Source organism: Schistocerca cancellata, chromosome 2, assembly GCF_023864275.1.
Source record: "Schistocerca cancellata isolate TAMUIC-IGC-003103 chromosome 2, iqSchCanc2.1, whole genome shotgun sequence".
NCBI classification, from domain to species: Eukaryota; Metazoa; Arthropoda; class Insecta; order Orthoptera; family Acrididae; genus Schistocerca; species Schistocerca cancellata.
In genome coordinates this window covers 1039155667-1039175890 of record NC_064627.1, presented here as the reverse complement: position 1 = coordinate 1039175890, position 20224 = coordinate 1039155667, and the positions used below count along the sequence as shown (strand labels likewise).

At 41.9% G+C, this 20224-nt stretch overlaps 1 protein-coding gene across 5 annotated transcripts in view; it reads right to left on the bottom strand.

Annotated features, from left to right (window-relative positions):
* The window catches only part of LOC126163014 (cryptochrome-1), a 122577-nt gene that overhangs the window by 29559 nt on the left and 72794 nt on the right, over positions 1-20224 (bottom strand). For all 5 annotated transcript variants that reach the window (XM_049919881.1, XM_049919882.1, XM_049919880.1 and 2 more), the window contains 3 exons: positions 19928-20172; positions 3252-3516; positions 2188-2435 (listed from right to left, as the gene is read on the bottom strand). In XM_049919881.1, coding sequence (XP_049775838.1) covers positions 2188-2435; positions 3252-3516; positions 19928-20172 — 758 coding nt within the window. The remainder of the gene's footprint in view (positions 1-2187; positions 2436-3251; positions 3517-19927; positions 20173-20224) is intronic.

Genomic DNA, 20224 nt, shown 5'->3' with positions numbered 1-20224 from the left:
GAACTGCGCAAGAATATTTGAATATTTACTGTGACTTAAGTAGTGTCAATGGCAAAAATGAGCTAATATGGCTGCATTTATTTAGATTTAAGGTGAAATAGTTGCATTTACTTACATATATCCCAGTGGACTACATTTCATCTGGCCATAGCCCTTCCACAACAATGTACAAACTGTTGCATTGTAAACAGTATATACATTCGAAACAAATTGCTGTGGCAAGTAAAGCACACTTCAAAATATTCTTCAAGTCATTCAGTGTGAAACCCAGACTGTCTGGAAGGAAGGTAACAAAAGGAGATACCGGTATAACAACAGAAGCCATGGATAAAACAGAACTGTATTATAATGGAAGAATGGTATTGCCACATGTGTTCCTAAATTTCTCTGGAAGCCCAACTGAGAATTCCTGAAGTCAGCTTCTATCAGTTTTTTCATTATTCTGCAAATAATTTGTGTCAATACTATGCTTTTATGACTTATTAAACTGATGTTTGGTAATATTCACACCAGTCAGCCATTGCCTTCTTTAGAATCGGGATTCAAACTTTTTATTATTATTATATGAAGATATTTTTGGCTGTCTCATACATCTTGCATACCAGGTGTAAGGGTTTTATTGCATAATGGTTGGTTCTTCCAATTCCATGGGGCTGATGTCTACTAAAGGTACCCTGTTTTGCAGTATGGTCCTTCAGTCCACTGTCAAAATCTTGTTGCATTATCACTCATCTCGTCTACCTCCACTGGTTATATGTATCTTCCATGTTTCAACCTTCTGAGTCTTTTTTTTTTTTTTTTTTTTTTTTTTAAATACTCATGTAGCGGCTTCTCTTTTTCTCCAACGGTTTCTTTAATTTGTGTGTGCATGTCACCTATCTTTCCCGCAGTCATGCATGCTTCTATAGCTTTGTATTCTTCCACTAGCCATTTCAGCTTTGCACTTTCTGTTAATCTCATTTTTAGGTGTCTGACAGCATGTGCTTTTTTTTGTACTTCACTTACTACTGCTGAGGGAGTTATTCACTTAAAATTAAAAAAAACATAATAATTAAGTTTTTATATGTTTTATAATTTGTATTTAACAGCAAGTTTAATGGAGTTATATAATTTAATGAAAAACTGCATAGCAGATTTCACTTAATAGCTTCACACACATAGAACTAGAAAGGTCCAGGAAAACTATGATACGTCAGATCTGTTAACTGCTACAGTTACACAAATATGCAATAGAAAGTTTGTAATAAGGGGATGATTATGTGCACCATGGACAATATATCAGTATGGGCACGTGAACCCACACAAAAGGTCCAGTACACTGAATGACATCAAGGATCACCACAACAAAAAAGTTGCACTCATGTTCTGAGGCTTCCATACAAACTTAATTACGTGTATAGATAAAATAATTTTGTGTGGCTCAGTTGCCTGGTACAAGTCTTTCTTTTGGTCATCATTTCGATGACTAGCCCAATTACCCATCCAGGAAAAGAGCACCCAAAGTTTAACATGTAATCCAAATCACATGTTTCGTGTGACTCCTCCATCCTTGAGGTGTGAAGGTCAGAGTTTCAATCCCACAACTTCTCAAGTTGCATGCATGTCTTTAGTACTAGACTACCAAGCTAACATATAGATAGTTCATGTATAGATTTTATTGAGTTTGTATCAAAATATGTGACATATGTGGCCGTATCTTTTGATTTCATTAACTTACAAGCTTACATTTTTCACACCATCAAGGGACTGTAGACAGTACTATGTGACATAAATGTCAAGGTGATACCTCTACCCTTTCCTGAGAAAAAGGAGTCTTAACAGTCAGGCAGACAGACAGACACAGGCGGGCAACAGAATGATCCTATAAGGGTTCCGTTACACCAACTGAGGTACAGAACCGTAAAAATATCAACATGAACTCAGATAGTACAGGACTGCAGATTAAGTGTTATTAGGAGCAAAAGAGTCACCTTTTCCTGGAAGTACTTAAAGGTAGAATTGTCACTGCATCACATTCCACACTGACTCTGTGAAGGTTATTTCAATTTTTGGCTGTAAGTACAACAGCTTTAGCAGTGACATCAGTATGAAAACAAACGAAACAGTAAAATATGAGACATTATGTTAACTCACTTTATGTATGAAAACAAACGAAACAGTAAAATATGAGACATTATGTTAACTCACTTTATATACTCCCCCCAAGGATCGAGCCGCCTGCCATAGTTAACTGGGCAAACACAATGTGAACAATCAAGAAGTTGTTCAAAAGCAGAACTGGACACCCACATCCAGTTGCCTGCACACACTGACCAGTCAGCATCCAACAAGTACTTCAAAAAGTGTTGCAAGCCTGCCTCCCAACTGATCCACAGATCTCCACGTGTAAGAAAACAGGCCACAGCATTACGAGCCACATGGTGAATCCAACCTTCCTGTGAGAACAGAGGGACATATTTTAGCTACTAATTTCCTCTCTCTCTCTCTCTCTCTCTCTCTCTCAAAACACACACACACACACACACACACACACACACACACACACACCTTTGATCTTTCCCATTTCTGCGATATCGTGATAGACATCACTGAGATATTCTCTGATGGTTGTAAGTAAATTTGCATAGATTTATTTTTCATTAACAACTTAGCTCTAATTGTCAGATTTTAAATGAATGAGAGGCAATTGTCAGATTTTAAATGAATAAGAGGCATCAAAATTTGAAACCACAAAAATTACAGTTACATCATCAAACAGCTGAATTAAGAACACTTTAGATATGCTATGGACATACCCAAGTAACTCCTAAATTTTTATTACTCTATTATTTTAATAGGTAATATGCAATCAAAATATATTTAGTTTGAATGCAACAAAATATATTTTTAAGCTGCAAATTACATGAATCAGTTATGTGCTAAGCACAACAGTATTCACTAAACTAAGCGTGCCAACATAGCATTCATAATGAGACTCACTAACAATCTAATCACACTTCATATTACTTTTCTTGTTGTTTCATCACAGGGTAGAAGGAGACGAAATGAAAAAATAAAAAGATAGATATATAAAATACATCTGGTGTTACATTCAGAAAGTAGCTCTTTGTCTGACTTTATATGCTGCCTTGTGACACAAGCAGACATGATGAGGTCAGCTTAAAAGCAGTTTAGATTTTAAAAAATGGGTAAGATCCCATTCAGATTGATCAAACTGATGAAAAAGTTGTAAGATATGTAGAAGATATTACCAGCTTTAGCTGTCGCATAGCAGCATCAATGAAAGGATATCCAGTTTTCCCTTCTTGCCATCTCTCTAGATGTCCCTTCTCAGATCCATCTTTCCATGGAATGTTCAGGCATATTGGATTGTTTGCCATTTCACCATAAAACTCATTATTGACTGACATTGTGTAAAAATACTCTCTCCATATTAACTGGCCAGTGATCTTTTGGTTCAAAGGAAGATTGCCATTGTAAACAGAGTGGAACAAGTCATGAATGCTCCAATAAAACCTGGGAAAACAATATATGAGACCAGAATGAATTTTTAACTCTACAATAGTGTGAGCACTGTTTTGAAACTTCCTGACAGATTAAAACTGTGTGCTAGGTTGGGACTCTATCTCGGAACCTTGACTTTCGTGGGCAATACTACTTCCAACTCATAACAATAATGGAAATTTGTGGATGAAAAAATATGTAAAATAGGAGAAAAACAACCACTTACCTATAGATGATTGGTGCGTGGCACACACAAACGTGTAACAGTAACAGTTAACACCAGATTCGAGCTCCTGCTCTTTTTCGAAGAGTACACAAACACACACACACACACACACACACACACACATACACACACACACACACACACACACACACACACACAACTAAACAGACACTCAAACATACACACACACAGTAGCAGTGAGACTGGTTACTGAATATCAATTATTGGAAGTAGTTGCTGAGTAGATGGAGGTGGGGAGGGGATAGGGAAGGATGCACAAGGCAAGGAGGGGGAAGCTGAGTAGCGTGAGGTAGGTCTTTTGCTAGATAACTCAGCAGCCGCACAGCAAGACAAAAGGTGGTCAGAGGGCAGAGTGTATACGGGATTGGGGGGGGGGGGGGGAGGAGGAGAGGAAGGTGGTGGTGGAGAGGGAGGGTAGAGTAAGGGAGATGGGAGGTAAAAAGGGGGGAGACCACTGTGGTGGTGTCTTTGTCTGCAGGAAGGATAATAAGGTATATAAACAAATTTGTTGTACTAGCATGGATGCTCATATGACACCTTCCAATGGCAATGCATTTATGGGCTGTCTGGAGAAATCCTTCCTTTCCAGCCTATATTACTGATATGAAAACCAATCTAGACCTTATTATCCTTCCCGCAAACAAAGATCCTGAATCATAATGACTATGTGATTGAGGATCTCTGCCAACTTTCTGACACCTCTGCAAACAATCGTTAAGACCATGATCCCATCCCAGAAGTCCAACAAGACTTTCAGTAGTTACTAGATTCATCTCAAAACCTGACAGCATCTCCCTTCTCACAGCAGCAACATCCTGCACTCCTACCTTTTACGTACTCCCCAAACTCCACAAACCCAACCCCACAGGTGTCCCCACTGGTTGTCCTATTGTGGCTGGGTATAATGCTGCCACTCAACAAACTTCTGCATTTGTTAGCTGACACCTCCAAACCATTATCCGTAACCTCCCATCCTACATTCAAGACACTGCTCACTTCCTTCACCACCTTTCCACAGTTCCTGTCTCATTACCGCCAGACTCCTGGTTGGTCACTGTGGGTGCAAAGGCCTTATACAGAAAAACATCCCCTGTGCCCATGACCATGCAGTCATGGAACACCGCCTTTCCCAATATCTACCTAATAACAAACCGACCACCTCTTCCTATTCCTTCTGGCCAACCACTTACTGACCCACAATTCTTTCACTTTTGAAGGCCAAATAAATATAAAAAAATCCAGAGCACTGCCATGGATAATCACATGACACATTCTTATGTCAGCTTGTTTATGGGCCATCTGGAGGAATCCTTCCTTTCTATTCAACACTTAGAGCCCTTTGTCTGGTTCAGATTCACTGATAACATTTTCATTATCTGGACTCATGGGCAGACACCTTTGCTCCTTCCCCTGTAACCTTAATGCTTGTTCCCATAAGACACTGGACTCGCATTCGGAAGGACGACGGTTCAATCCCGCGTCCGGCCATCCTGATTTAGGTTTTCCGTGATTTCCCTAAATCACTCAAGGCAAATGCCGGGATGGTTCCTCTGAAAGGGCACGGCCGACTTCCTTCCCCATCCTTCCCTAATCCGATGAGACCGATGACCACGCTGTCTGGTCTCCTTCCCCAAACCAACCAACCAATGCTTGTTCCCAAACTCATTTCACCTGGCCCTCATCAACTCCACACGTAATCTACCTAGATGTTGATGTTCTCTTCTCAGATGTCTCCATAAATATATCCACTCATATCAAGCACACCAACCACCAACTATACCACAACTTAGAGAGCTGTCACCTGTTCTATGTCAAAGTGTCTCTTCCATACAGTTTCACTACCCATGGACTCCACATCTGCAATGGAAAGCAGGCGTCACTGGAATATGACTGACACACAATACCCAATCCAGCTCATCAGTAAACAGACATCCAATGCCATCTACTCCTCTGACACCTATAATCCTGTTAACCACCCGATGACCATCACTCGTCTAATCACTCGGTGTCACCCTGATCTTGAAAAGCTTAATGACATCCTTCATCAAGGCTCTGACTATCTCTCGTTGTGCCCTGAGATGAGATGAGGGAGTCCCACCCAATATCCTAAACACATCACCCAAAGTAATGTTCCACTCCCACCCATCCCACAGAATATCCTTGTTAATCCCTGCTACACTCTTGCTCTTAATCCTGCACCTCACGAGTCATTTTCCTTGTGGTCGACTCACTTGCAAGACCTATTCCATACATCCGCCCACAACCTCCTGCCGCAGTCCAGTCATAGACATCTCCTATGCAATAAAAGATAGGGCCACGTGTGAAAACAGCCATGTTATATATCAGCTACACTGCAATTACTGTACAGCATTCTAGGGGGGGGGGGGGGGGGGGGAATGACAAGAAACCAAGTGGCCACTCACATGAATGGCCACTGATAACCTGTGGCAAACCACAAAGTTGACCATCCAGTTGCAACATTAATGACTTCAACAGCTGCTTCACTGAACAGCACAAGTTTCTCTGAACTACACAGATAGGAAATTATCTCTCCAGCGTACCCTGCACTGCTGCAATCCCCCTGGCCTAAATCTCCACTAACTTGTTTTCCAATTCCTCACCTTTCCTTTTCCCTTCTCTGTCCACACCACTCCTTCCCCTTCAAGATCGTGTACTACTTTCTCCCAACACTCTTCCTCCTCCCCCCCCCCCTTCCGCATGTGCTCTCTCTCTCTCTCTCTCTCTCTCTCTCCCTCTCCCTCTCCCTCGCAGTTTTTCCCAACCCTCCCCCGCATTTTTTTCCTCCTCTCTCCCTTACTTTCTCTCCTCTGTCTAACCCTCATATATGCTACGCTCAGAACTCTTTTCATCTTACTATGCAGCTGCTGAGTCATCTTGCAAAAGACCTGCCTCACACTACCCAGCTACGCTCTCCTTGCCTCATGCATCCTTCCCTAATGCTCCCAGGCAACTACTTTCAATAACTGATATTCAGTGACCGGTGTTACTGCCACTACGAGTGTGTACACTTCGGCGTCTGTGTCGTTGTGTGTAACTGTGTGTACTCTTATTAGAAAAAGAGCAAGAGCTTGAAAGATAATGTTAATTGGTTCTATTATGTGTATCTGTGTGCCATGCACCAATCATCTATACGTATTTTTAAATGAAATCATTCTGCTTTTGGCTATTAAAAGCAATTTCAATAAATAAAAACCAAAAGTGGAACGATTTCATTCAAAGTTTCACAAATTCTGAGGATCCAGTTATCATCAAACTTCTGCATCTATAAGTAAGTGGTTGCCTTTCCCTTATTTTACCTATTACCAGCTCAGCTTCCCGGGCACAATTTACACACTGCCCTCATAGGTTCACTTCTGCCAGTACTTCTCTCTTACTTTCCAAATTACACAGAGGACCCCTTGCATATCTTCCTGGACTAGCACTCCTGAAAGGAAGGACATGGCAGAGAATTGGCATAGCTACTATCATCAGTCAATGCATTTCTCCACAGTAAGCTATACCCTTTCTTTCAAGAGTGCTAGTCCAGCAAAATATGCAGGAGAGCTTCTGTGAAATATAGTGACAGAAATGAAGTTATGAGGGTGAGTCATGAGTCTTGCCTGGATAACTCAATCGCTAAGAGCATTGCCCGTCAAACTCGAGGTTCCAATAAACAGTCTTGGTCAGTCACACAGTTTTAACCTGTCAGACATTTACTATATATATTTATTTGCAAATTTATTATACAAGTTCCAGTAAAATAAGAATGAAAAATAAAGTACTCAGCTCACCTTAGGCACAACCAGACAATTAAAATTAAGGCAACAACAGAAAACCACAGGTGGATTACAACCAATGGTATGAGATCACAACTATGACTGCAATGCTGAAAATGTGGTAGTAGTGTTTTCTTGTAACAGAGCAAACTGGAATCATCCACTCGTTCTTATAAAATTCCAGACAGTAAAATATTATCATTATTTTTCTTTTATTTATTTGACATAGTTGTGGGAATAACCCACGTACAACTTTTACAAATTAATTATCCATTTTCTTGCTTAACATGGAAATCTTAAAGTCTTATTGTTCATAAGGTATTTCCACAATTATTGATGCTTATAGCCTATTTGGTTTACACAGAAATAATTTTTGTAGGTAAATATCTGTAATTTGAGGATTGGTAAAAACACCTGTATGTAGAATTTGAAGTGAGCTAATAAACTGTTCTGACTTAAGCCTTATACTTCTGATTAAAAGACCTCACCCCCTCTTCTTTGCAAACATCTTACTTTTTCCAAAAACATCATATAGTAAACTCTTGATTATCTTCAGCAATTGGGGACTGGAAAACTGCGGGTAATCCACAATTTAAGTACACAGTAATGTATTAGGATGGTTCAAAAACAAAAATTAATTACAATGTCTAACTAATGTTTATCATAAATTCTACTTTAATTATCATAGGACATGTGAAAATATGGAACTTACAAGCAATACAGAACAATTTAATTTCACATAACATTACACTACTCTTAAAACAAATAGACTATGGCTAATTCACAAGGCAGACAATTCACCCACAGATAACCTACAGTTTATTATATTTCAAAAGTTTTTCAAAGAAAGTTTGCATCTTTAAGAATGTTCCATTTTTAAATGGTAAATATTTCCAAAATTCGGTTATCTTATTATGTAGCCCTAATTATTCTGATTGCAAAAATTCTCATTAACATTAGGAATACATGTTAATTTGCTAATTATCTGATCTAGAAAACTCCATATTTTAGCCATTCTTTACAGGAACCATGAATCCCCACATGAGTACACACCATATTCACAAAATAGTCCACTTAATTCTGTAAATTCCATGTCATTTAATTTTGCTAGCTTTCCTAACGTAAATGAAATTGTAATAACAAATTTGAATTAATATTCACATGCACGTCTATAAATGTGCATAATGAATTATGCTTCAGCTAATCCTCTCTTACTCATCAGCAGGCAAATATCCATGCCTAATTATTTTTGTGGACATCGAGAAAGTCAGTCCCTCTTTCGCATTCATTTCATCAACATCTCTTTGAACAACTTTTATGTGTAGTGTATATCTAAACGAACTTAACTTCATGCTGTTTTTACACTAAATACGAGGGCGGTTCAGAAAGTAACCTCTGATCGGTCACAGTGCGGGTTGTGGGGGGAGTAGCGACGCCATCTGTGCGTTCACGCACTCAACAGGTCAGTCGGCATCAAGCCGTGGTCGAGTGAACGTCGTACCTGCGCTAGTTTAGTTTTTGTGGCAGTTTGAAATGTGTGCTGCAATAGAAAACCCCGCCAAATGTGAAGTGCGTGCTGTCATAAGGTTTTTTACAGCCAAAGGATATTCTGCAGCAGCTATTCATCGTGATCTTTGTGCCGTGTACGGACCAAGAGTTATGAGTGAAGGAGTTGTCCGTGAATGGGTACGTTTATTTACAAGTGGACGAGAAAACGTTCATGATGAAGAGAGGAGTGGTAGACCATCATTGGTGACTGACGAACTCGTTCAGACAGTTGATGCAAAAGTTCGTGAAAATCGACGTTTCTCAATGTCGTTTGTCTACTGGTTTTCCACAGATTTCTAAGACTCTCTTGTACGAGATAGTGACAGCAAGATTGGGTTACCGTAAGTTCTGTGCACGATGGGTGCCCAAAATTCTTACCGACCACCACAAAACTCAAAGAATGGCCTCTGCATTAGACTTTCTGTCACGTTATGAGGACGAAGGAGAACCATTGTTAAACAGAATCGTGACCGGTGACGAAACCTGGATTAAGTACGTGAACCCTGAGACAAAAGAACAATCAAAGATGTGGGCACATTCAAATTCGCCTACCAAACCAAGAAAAGCCTCGCAAGATTTTTCTGCCAGAAAACTGATGGCAACGGTGTTTTGGGATGCCAAAGGGGTGTTGTTGGTTGAATTCATGGAACGTGGTACGACCATTAATCAAGACGTGTACTGTGAAACAATAAAAAAGTTACGACGGGCTATACAGAACAAACGCCGTGGTATGCTGACTTCCGGTATCGTTTTTTTGCACGATAACGCCCGTCCTCACTCTGCTCGCAGAACAACGGCCCTTCTTGAGTCCTTCAAGTGGGACGTTATCAACCATCCATCTTACAGCCCAGACCTGGCGCCAAGTGATTATCACCTCTTCATGCATTTGAAGAAATGGCTCGGGTTACAGCGGTTTGATGACGACGAAGAGCTCAAAGATGCGGTCACAGGCTGGCTCCAGGCACAAGCGGGTGATTTTTATGCAGAAGGAATTTCAAAGCTTGTGAAGAGATACGATAAGTGCCTCAATCGCTATGGAGACTATGTACAAAACTAGTGCAAAGATGTAGTTGTAAGATGTATATATTAAAATATTTTTATTTAACTTGGTGTATTTTTTTAAATCAACCGGAGGTTACTTTCTGAACGGCCCTCGTACGTAGAGACACAGAAGCAGTTCAGTAGCACAGTCACTGTGGTGTAGTGGTTATGATACTAGGGTTGTGAGTTCTAAACCCAACTGGATTGTAAAATTTTACTTTCTATAATTGGTTCGAGTGCATTCTAGAAGTATCCACAAATGTCAAGAATCATTGTATTGGAATGGTCTGCCGCAGGCAGTTCGGTCCGCACTCTTGTCTGTGCAAGTGCTGAATAAATCTTCGTTAAGTAACGTTAGTGTTCATCATTCATCTAATTACACCTTCTTCTACGTGGCATTATTTTGGTGGAGACGCTGGGTATGGAATTTGTGATAGCGCACATTATCGATGACACAGTGGCTCCCATCAGGCTGCAACAGAGCTGACGTTTACGTGGTGAGAACCCAGAATTTGAGCCATATTCAATAGATCGCAATCTATCGGAGACAAAAGGTGATGAGGACTTTACAATGGCAGCAACTGTGTGCCACCACATGAGACATCCTTCCGGGTTCTCTGGTGGTGATGGCCAAGATCCAAACAAGTGGCTGAAGTTACATGAGCGTATAGCCAAATTTAACAAATTGGATGACACTGTGTGTGTGGCTAATGTATTTTTCTACTTGGAGGGCACTGCCAAGCAATGTTATGAGAACAACGAGGAGAAGTTCACAAGCTGGGAAGTATTCCAGGCAGAACTGCGCAAGTATTTCGGCGACACATGATGACAGAAGTGCAAGCCCTACTCCTGAAGGGGGTTTCGACAGCAGACGACTTCATAAAATGGTGCCAGTATATTGAGACAATGCATCAAAAAATAATTACACACAAAAAGTTTGAACGGCTTCCAAACGTTGTATCAATGTCTGTGATAGAGGAAGAAACTGATTTCACAGGTGTTCTTCATCAGATAGTGAGAGAGGAAGTTCAGAAGGCACCTGCATTGCACGACAAGCAAAAAAAAAAAAAAAACTGAGACGCTTCAAGAGGTCTTGAGGGAGGAAGTGGAACAGACATTGAACCCAATCTCTTGTCCTTCATTTCCCTTTAAAATGGTGAAAAAGTCGAGACCCAGATGGATTTACATTTCTACAATGCCTGGATTTACGTTTCTACAATGCCGCATGAGGAACCTGTTTGGGCACCAAGGAAGACTGATGTCTGGAAGACCCAGGATAACCAACCATTATGTTTCCACTGCGGACGACCGGGACATGTGGTACGCTATTGTCGAGAAAGGTGGTGGATATCTGATGACACCTGCACCAGAAGACAGCAGATTAATCTTAGAACGACACCAACTCCGGAATGACGAAGATGAACAAGAAGATGTGGGTGCAGAACGACATAGGTCACCATCGCCACAAGCTAGCTGATGGAGAGGACGCTCCCAAACACGCCAATCAAGGTCTCCATCACCGTTTAGAAGCTCCAGCTGATCACCTAGCCGCCGCAATCTGGAAAACTAAAGGGTGCGACCTTCCTTGGAAGTGAGGCCGCCGAATAGAAAAATCCTCCCCGTAGATCACTACAAAAATGACAGGAAACTACATCAATATCCTCTTGGATGGCTGACAAGCCCAAGCTCTTGTGGACTCTGGAGCATCATATTCAGTCATTTCGGAGAAATACCGTCGTCAGTTGCAGAAAACTGTATTCATCAACAACAAAACATCCCTGCTGAAGGTGGCTAATGGGAAATATGTAAGACCTACAGGAAGATGTACCACATGTGTGGTTATAAGTGGCCATGCGCAGCCCTTAGAATTCCTTGTCTTACAAGACTGTTGTCATGGTGTCATTCTCAGGTTGGCCTTTTGAAAGCTTCTCAGGCAATTATAGATTGTGGTCACTCCAAGATTATGCTAGACGAGATGAGATACTGTGGACAGGAAGATGAGCATCCAAGTGTGTGGAGACTATGTCTGTTGTGTCATGCCATGCATCAACCCATGGATCTTGTAGTGGAATTTAAGAGAAGCACACCACTGAAGAATAATTTGGTCATTCCAGCCTCTGTCATCTCATTTAAGAACAGATTCAGTGAATTGTGGATAGTTAACTGTCGCCGAGAACTGCAGTTCCTTCCAAGATGCATGTGCGTAGCAAACGTTGGGCTGTTAATTGCAGAATAGCTGACCATCCTAGAAACCTCCCATGCCGAGTCTGTGGGCAAAATTAGCACTACCACTATGAGACAAGATCTTCTAGGTCGACTATCACCAGATCTCACCAAGGAACAACATAAGAAGCTACTTGCCATTCTTCAAGCGTTCTCTGAATGCTTCAATCCACAGGTGAAGAGCAAATTAGACAAATCGACGATGAAGCACCGGATTGGCACTGGAGATCATCAACCAATAAGTCAGAGAGCATACCGTGTGTCAGCACTGGAACATAATTCGCAACAAGGTAGAGAAAATGATGAAGCATGACATCATTCAGCCTTCGCAGAGCCCATGGTCATCACCAGTGGTTCTTGTAAGGAGGAAGGATGGCAGTTGGTGCTTTTGTGTTGATTATAGGAAGCTTAATAAGATAACTAAAAAGGACATTTACCCTCTTCCACGAACTGACAATACACTATATAGTCTGAAGGTGGCTAAGTTTTTCTCAACCACTGACACATACTCGGGATACTGGCAAATCGAAGTAGATGAGGCTGATCGTGAGAAAACTGCATTCATCACCCCTGAGGGCCTGTATGAATTTAAGGTAATGCCATTTGGTTTGTGTAATGCACCAGCAACTTTTGAACGGATTATGGATAATCTTCTAAGTCACCTGAAGTGGACAATGTGTCTTTGTTATTTAGATGACATTATATTGTTCTCAGAGACATTTGATGAACACATAAAAAGACTGCGGGCTGTTCTTAAGTGTCCCCCCAAGACGGACTGAAACTTAATCCAAGAAAATGTCTCTTCGGAGCAAAAGAAATCAAAACACTTGGTCACCTTTAGTGAAATGAAGGTGTGCAGTCACACCCAGAAAAGGTGAGATCTATAACGGAATTTCCTATTCCTTAAAGTATTATAGATGTGAGAAGCTTCCTCGGATTATTACCATGGTTTTATCAAAGAGTTTTGTATCAAAGTCAGGCCACTCCAAGAGTTGTTAAAAGCTGATGCTAAATTTATCTGGGGTGGTGCTCAACAAGATTTTTTCAATGTGCTGAGAAAAGCTCTGACGACTGACCCTGTACTTGGTCTGTATGATGAGAGAGCACCTACAGAACTACATACAGATGGGATCTGTGCTGTTCTGATGCAAATTTTGAATGGAAAAGAGAAGGTTATAGCCTATGCTTCTAGGACACTTACAAAAGCCGAGAGAAACTACTCAACGACAGAAAGAGAATGTCTTGCTGTGACCTGGGCCATGTGCAAATTTTGACAGTATCTCTATGGAAGGCCATTCACAGTTGTTACAGACCATCACTCACTTTGCTAGTTGACAGGTCTTAAGAATCCAACAGGACTACTTGCCAGGTGGGCACTACGTCTTCAAGAGTAGGACATTACCATAGTGTACAAAAGTGGGAGAAAACACCAAGATGCCGACTGTCTCTCAAGAAACCCTGTGCAAGACCATCAAGACTTTGCTGAAGATAATGACTATCTCGCTGCACTCCAGGATCTCTCTGCTGAACAGAAGGACGCCAAGATATCTCAAATTATGCTTGCCTTAAATCAGTCAGAGGATGTGAAATGACAATTTAAGGTAGTTAATGGATTACTTTGCAAGAAAAACTTTGATCCGTTTGGAAAGAGATGGCTACCAGTGATTCCTAAACACATACGCTTAGATGTTCTACAAAAATTCCATGACACACCAGAGGCTGGACATTTAGGATTTATTAAGACATATGATAGGATCCGCAAGAGATTTTTCTGGCCAGGTCTATTTAGGAGTGTCCGTCATTATGTGTCGCACTGTCGAGAGTACCAGAGGAGAAAGGCAGTTCCTCAGAAACCACCTGGCCGACTCATACCAATTCCACCAGCCAAAATGCCTTTCCAGCGTGTTGGGATTGACCTCCTCAGACGATTTCCAACATCTGCTAGTGGCAATAGATGGATTACTGTTTGCACTGATTACCTGACATGCTATGCCATTACAAAAGCCTTAAAAACAGCCGAAGCATCCTAGGTAGACAAATTCATCATGGAAAACATTGTATTAAAACATGGTGCCCCACGGTCATTAATTACAGATTGAGGGAAAGTTTTTCAATCAAATCTTGTGACAGAAATAAACTATCAGTGCAACATTAGTCATCACATGACGACAGCCTACCATCCGCAAACTAACGGGCTTACTGAATGCCTTAATAAGACCTTGGCTGACATGCTATCAATGCTCGTCAATGTTGAGCAGAGCAACTGGGATGAGGTGCTACCTTTTGTGACGTTGGCCTACAACACCACCAAACAAGACACCACAGGATTACCTGAGGAAGCTCGGCAGTTAGCTCGACTCCACACGCTGCAGGCTCAAGAAAACGATCACCAAAGGTATGACGTGAGCCACTGCCCTGTTGTCCACCAGCCTGGTGACCTAGTTTGGGTCTTCACTCCTGTTCAGAAGGTTGGTCTCTCTGAGAAGCTCCTCAGGCGCTACTTTGGACCTTATAAGGTTGTAAGACAGTTGTCTGATGGTACTTATAAAGTTGAAGATTTTGACCCCGACACAAGACAACGGAAGATCAGATACACAGTCCACGTCCTTCGAATGAAGCCCCATAAGGATCCTGCAATCCAGGGTAAATTCGAAGCTCCAATGTCAGGCAACATGCAGAAAAGTGACAAAGAGTGTAGTGCCAAAGGAAGTTGTAAGTAGATCACCACCAGTGCGAGCATCAGTCACTGGGAGTCGGAGTATGCAGGACCAATAACTCGTTCCCAGACTAGGAGGACATACCACCAGGATGCTGTTCTCTTAAGGAGGGAGCAGTGTCGCACAAGAAGCTCAGTAGCAAAGTCACCGTCGTGTAGTGATTATGATACTAGACTGTTGCATGGAGGGTCATGCGTTCTAAACCCACCGGGACTGTAAAATTTTACTTTCTATATTCGGTTCGAGTACATTCTAGAAGTATCCACAAATGTCAAGAATCCCTGAAATGTACTGTAACTGTATATATACTGTATGTTCTAACCGGAGGTAGTTCGCTCCACACTCTTGTATGTGCAAGTGCTGAATAAACCTTTGGTAAGTGACGTTAGTGTTCATCATTCATCTAATTACACGTTCTTCTACGTGACAATATATTGCCACTGTCAAATATTTCATAATGGAATATACATACTAATATGTGACAAACATACTGTAGAAATTACTGTAATGATACACAAGTCAATAAATGTTGGAAAGTGACGAGTTAACTGATACAGCATTTCATCCATCATTTCAAACTGTCATTAATACAAAAGGACACTACTCACAAAAAAGCAGAAGCACTTATCTGTCAATAGGTATACATAAAAGGAGGAAAACTTCATATCTTTCGGAGTTATCCTTTGACGAGCTAGAGTAAACACACACACACACACACACACACACACACACACACACACATGCCCCTACATAGTGTTGGCTAAATTAACAGTGCCAATGTAATTTTTAGGCAGGTGGACTTGTTGTTGTAGGGATTCTGTCAGGTGGGGTGGGTAAAAGAGGAGGGAGGTGGGGAGGCAGAGAGAGGGACTGGGGGTGGGTGGCTGTAGCTCAAATGGAGACAGATTGCGGGCTAGGAATGCAAAGAGGGAGGGTTGGCAGATATGTGGGTCTGCATGACTGTAGCAGTGACACATGCTGAATATGACGTGTAGCCATGAATTGTGCGAGGTTGACAGGACAGAGGAAGTGGAAACTGTTGGGTGGAGGGTGGGGGGATAGTGGGTTACCTGAGTTTGAGGTCAGGATGGCTACAGGAACAGAGAATAACTCCCGCCTGTGGAGTTCCGAGAAGCTCGCGGTGGATGATAAGGTCCAGATGGCTCAGGCTGTGAAGCAACCATTGCCACCAGATGATCCACTTCATTCTTGACAACAGTTTGGCAGTGGCCATTCATCCTGATCAACAGCTGGTTGGTAGTCCTGGTCGACAGCTGGTTGGTAGTCACACTGACATAAAAGGCTGTGCAGTGTTTGCAGCAGAATTTGTATATGACACAGCTGCTTTCAGAGGTGGCCCAGCCTCTGATGGGACAGAATAAACCTATGACAGGACTGGAGTAGGAGGTGCTGGATGGGTGGATTGGGTAGGTCTTGCACCTTGGTCTGCCACAGTGATATGATCAAAGATGTTTTTTAGGATGGGTGGTTGATGGAACATCACTTTAGAAGGAACGGGAAGGATCTTGGTTGGGTGTCCCTCATTTCTGGGCAGAATGAGAGAAATCGAAGCCATGGCAAAGGATATGTTTCAATTGTTCCAGTCTAGGGGTGCGCCTTGGTAGTTGATTCTTGGGGTTGGTGGGAGGATTGGGGGTATGCGAGGATATGGCACAGGAAATCTGTCTGTGGACTAGGTTTGGGGGGCAGGGTGTATTATCTGTCTGTTAAGGTTTTTGTAAATCTTCCCTGCAAAGGAAAAACAGTTGTGGGACAGGATATGGTTGGTATGGTGTACAAGCAATGAAGTGGTGGATCTGGACTCTGAAGTAAGTTGGGGAGGCAGTTTTCGATAATGGCAAGGCCATGGACATGAAGGATGTTGTGATATAGGGGTTGGCACCAACAGTGATGTGTGGGGGTCCAGGGGAGTAAAGGGGTAGTGATGGTTAAAATCTTACTCCAACCTTGACCCCAATGTTGGAGTAAGATGTTAACCGTCATCACCAATCACACTCACATTGAACCCCTTCGTCAACCCCTCACAACACCCGGACACTGCCTAATAGAATTCTTCAGTTTACCACTCTCTCCAAAACTCCCTCACAACACCTCACAAAACCAAGAACCCAAGCAGACCCAAAACACTGTTGTCAACCTCTCCACCAAAAACCTCCACCCCATACAAGTTACAGCCCTATCCAGAAGCTAAACCTTCAGCCGTCACCCCCAGCCCCCCCCCCCCCCAAATTTAACCATGTTGGAGTTGTTAAAGACCTACTCTTCTTTTCCTGATCCCTACAGTGGAAACACTTCTTTGCCAGCAGTCCCTCCAAAGCCAACTTAATCCCAACAACGAACCTCCCAGTTCATATCACTATCCATCTGTGAACCTTGCCCCCCCCCCCCCGCCCACACTCCCCACAGACTTATCCTACCTCATTAGATCCTGGGCACCTGTGAAAGCATTAATGTCGCAAGCCAAATCTGCTGCAAATACTGCACAGCCTTTTATGTTGGTATGACTACCAACCAGCCATATACCAGGATGAATCGTCACCACCAAACTGTGGTCAAGGGCAAAGTTAACCACCTGGTGACACAACATGTAGCTGAGCACAGCAGGTTCAATTTCAATTGCTGCTTTGCAGTCTGACCCATCTGGATCCTTCCCTCCACCACCAGCTTCTCTGAACTATGCAGATGGGAATTATCCTCACAACACAAACTCTGTTCCCATAATCGTCCTAGTCTCAGGTAACCGATGTCCCTGCCACCTCCACCCACCAGTTTCTCCTTCCTCCAGCCTGTCAACCCCTCATGATGCTTTCGACCGGCTGCTACAATTGTGCCAGCCATATACCTGCCTCCTTGCCGCATCCCTAGTTGGCAAACTGGCAGCCTTCCTCTGAGCCGCTTGCCAACCACCTCCAGTCTCTATCCATGACTTCCACCTCCTTCACCCTCTATCCATCCCAACTAACACTACACCCACCACAACAATTTCACCTGCTGAAAAACAGCATTGCAGTATTAGCACTGTTAGTCACCATGCAGGTGTGTGTGTGTGTGTGTGTGTGTGTGTGTGTGTGTGTGTTACTCTATTTCCACAAAGGACAGCTCTGAAAGCTAGAAAGTTTTCTTTCTTTTGTGTGTACTTATTGACAACTCAATGGTTGTGCTTTTCGCTGAAGTTCAAAACCCAAGCTGCAGTGCCCGAAGCTTATCTATGAACCCAAACAATACTCAGAGCTTCCCTTCTTCCTCTATATGTTGGAAGTTTGTCTTTTCTCAGTCCAGAATTGAAATTAGTAACTTGAGTTGGTCCATTTACATAGGGTCAGAAAGAACCATCTATTTAACAAAACATCTACATATATACTCTGCAAAGGTGGAGGGTGTTTTTGGTGTCATTATCATTTTTCTGTTTCATTTGAGTAGAGTGTATGGAAAGGGCAACTCTTAAGTAAGTTCTGTATGACCTGTGAGTTATAGTTTATGTGGTTTTTCCTATTTTGGTCATTTTGTGGGATGTACATTGTAGGAAGTAATATGTTGCCCATTTCTTCCCTGAATGTACACTCCCAGAATTCCAACAGTCAATTTCTAGCATTCTAATTTGTAGCATTTAGAACACCAGTTTGATGAGTACAGTGAAAAAATACACTACAGACAGGCAATATAACTGTATGCAGTACTGGCCTCATTTTAGTGCATGTTTTAAGGAGCTCTAATACGAATACTACTACATCATATAAGACAAGTGGTTGCCTGGCATCTGTAGCAACATTCACAATATGTAGGTATGATTTTGATGGCAAAATATATCAGTTTATGGGTGGTCTTACAATGTGAATGCAGGACACATCCAGTGGTGCTCTTGTGGAAAGGGTGCAGGATTACAATGGAGCTCTCTGTCACATGCACACATAACTATAAACTAGGAGAAAATGAAGCAAGTAAATTTTACTTTTATTACTGTTGATTGCCATAGAGAGGAGGGCAAGGTGTCAGTTAGCTGAAAGCAGACTGATAAATGAGCAAGACTATATTTGTACGAAACACTCAATTTACTTGCCATTTCCAATCTGCATAAAATCTCAAGCTTTTGATGAAATCCTTGATTGTCCTTCTCAGAGACAAGAGACAGCTATGGGTGCTGTTCTGGTGACAATTTATAGCCTACAGACAGTTTGAGATTGGTCGGTGAACATCATAATTGTCAAACTGCTCGAGATTTTACCCAGATTTAATGCCGCGAGTAGACGAAGAATGTTTTAAAGAGGATGTTGTTGTGGGAAACTTCAATTAAGTGTGAACCAGACTAGTGGTTGACTGTTGTTGACAGTGTTAGTTCCTACGCACTGATTCTTATCTTGTTTATAGGCCTGCCAATCAAAGAGGAAAGAAATTAAACAAATTAAAACCTTGAGAGCAGAGGTCATGATTCTCCCTTCACAGTTATTTACAGACAGAAAATGAAAAATTCAGATGATTCAGGGGAAGATTTCCACTCTCAGTGAGCCTCAACATACAAGGCAAACAGATTTCAGAAAGAACAGATTTCAATAGTTTATTAAAGACAAACTATAAATGATAGAAACATGTTGTACATGGCACTGGATAGAGGAAGGTTCAAAGCTTTGATTAGTGTGTGGAATGAAATGGACTACTGTTTTGATGTTTCTTGAGCAATTCTTGGTCTTTATGTTGAGTATATGCTCCAGTGTCTGTGTGAATATAAAACTTTGAACCTTTCTTATCCAGTGACATGACCAATGTGTTTCTATCTTTCACAGTTTGTCTGTAATAAACAGTTGAAATCTGTTCTTTCTTTTTGAATCACCCAGTACTTAAAATCATGCACTTACTTGCGAACAGAGAGGCATCCAAAGCGAAGTGCTGCACTTTGACTGGTTGGTGGCCCCAGGAGGTCAGGTTTCGACTGATTCGGAAGATAGTAACCATCTCGGAATGCTGCCTCCTCTAGAGACAGGCGTTCTTTCAAGTGTTCCAGAGCTCGTGTCTCTCCACCAATCCAACGGATCATTTGTTCCCCACTGCCCATTTCAGGAAACACACCAAATTTCTCAGGTGTTAGAACACTGTCGACAACCTGCAATGAACATTTCTTTCATTCAGATTTGCTTCAGAAACACCATCAACGC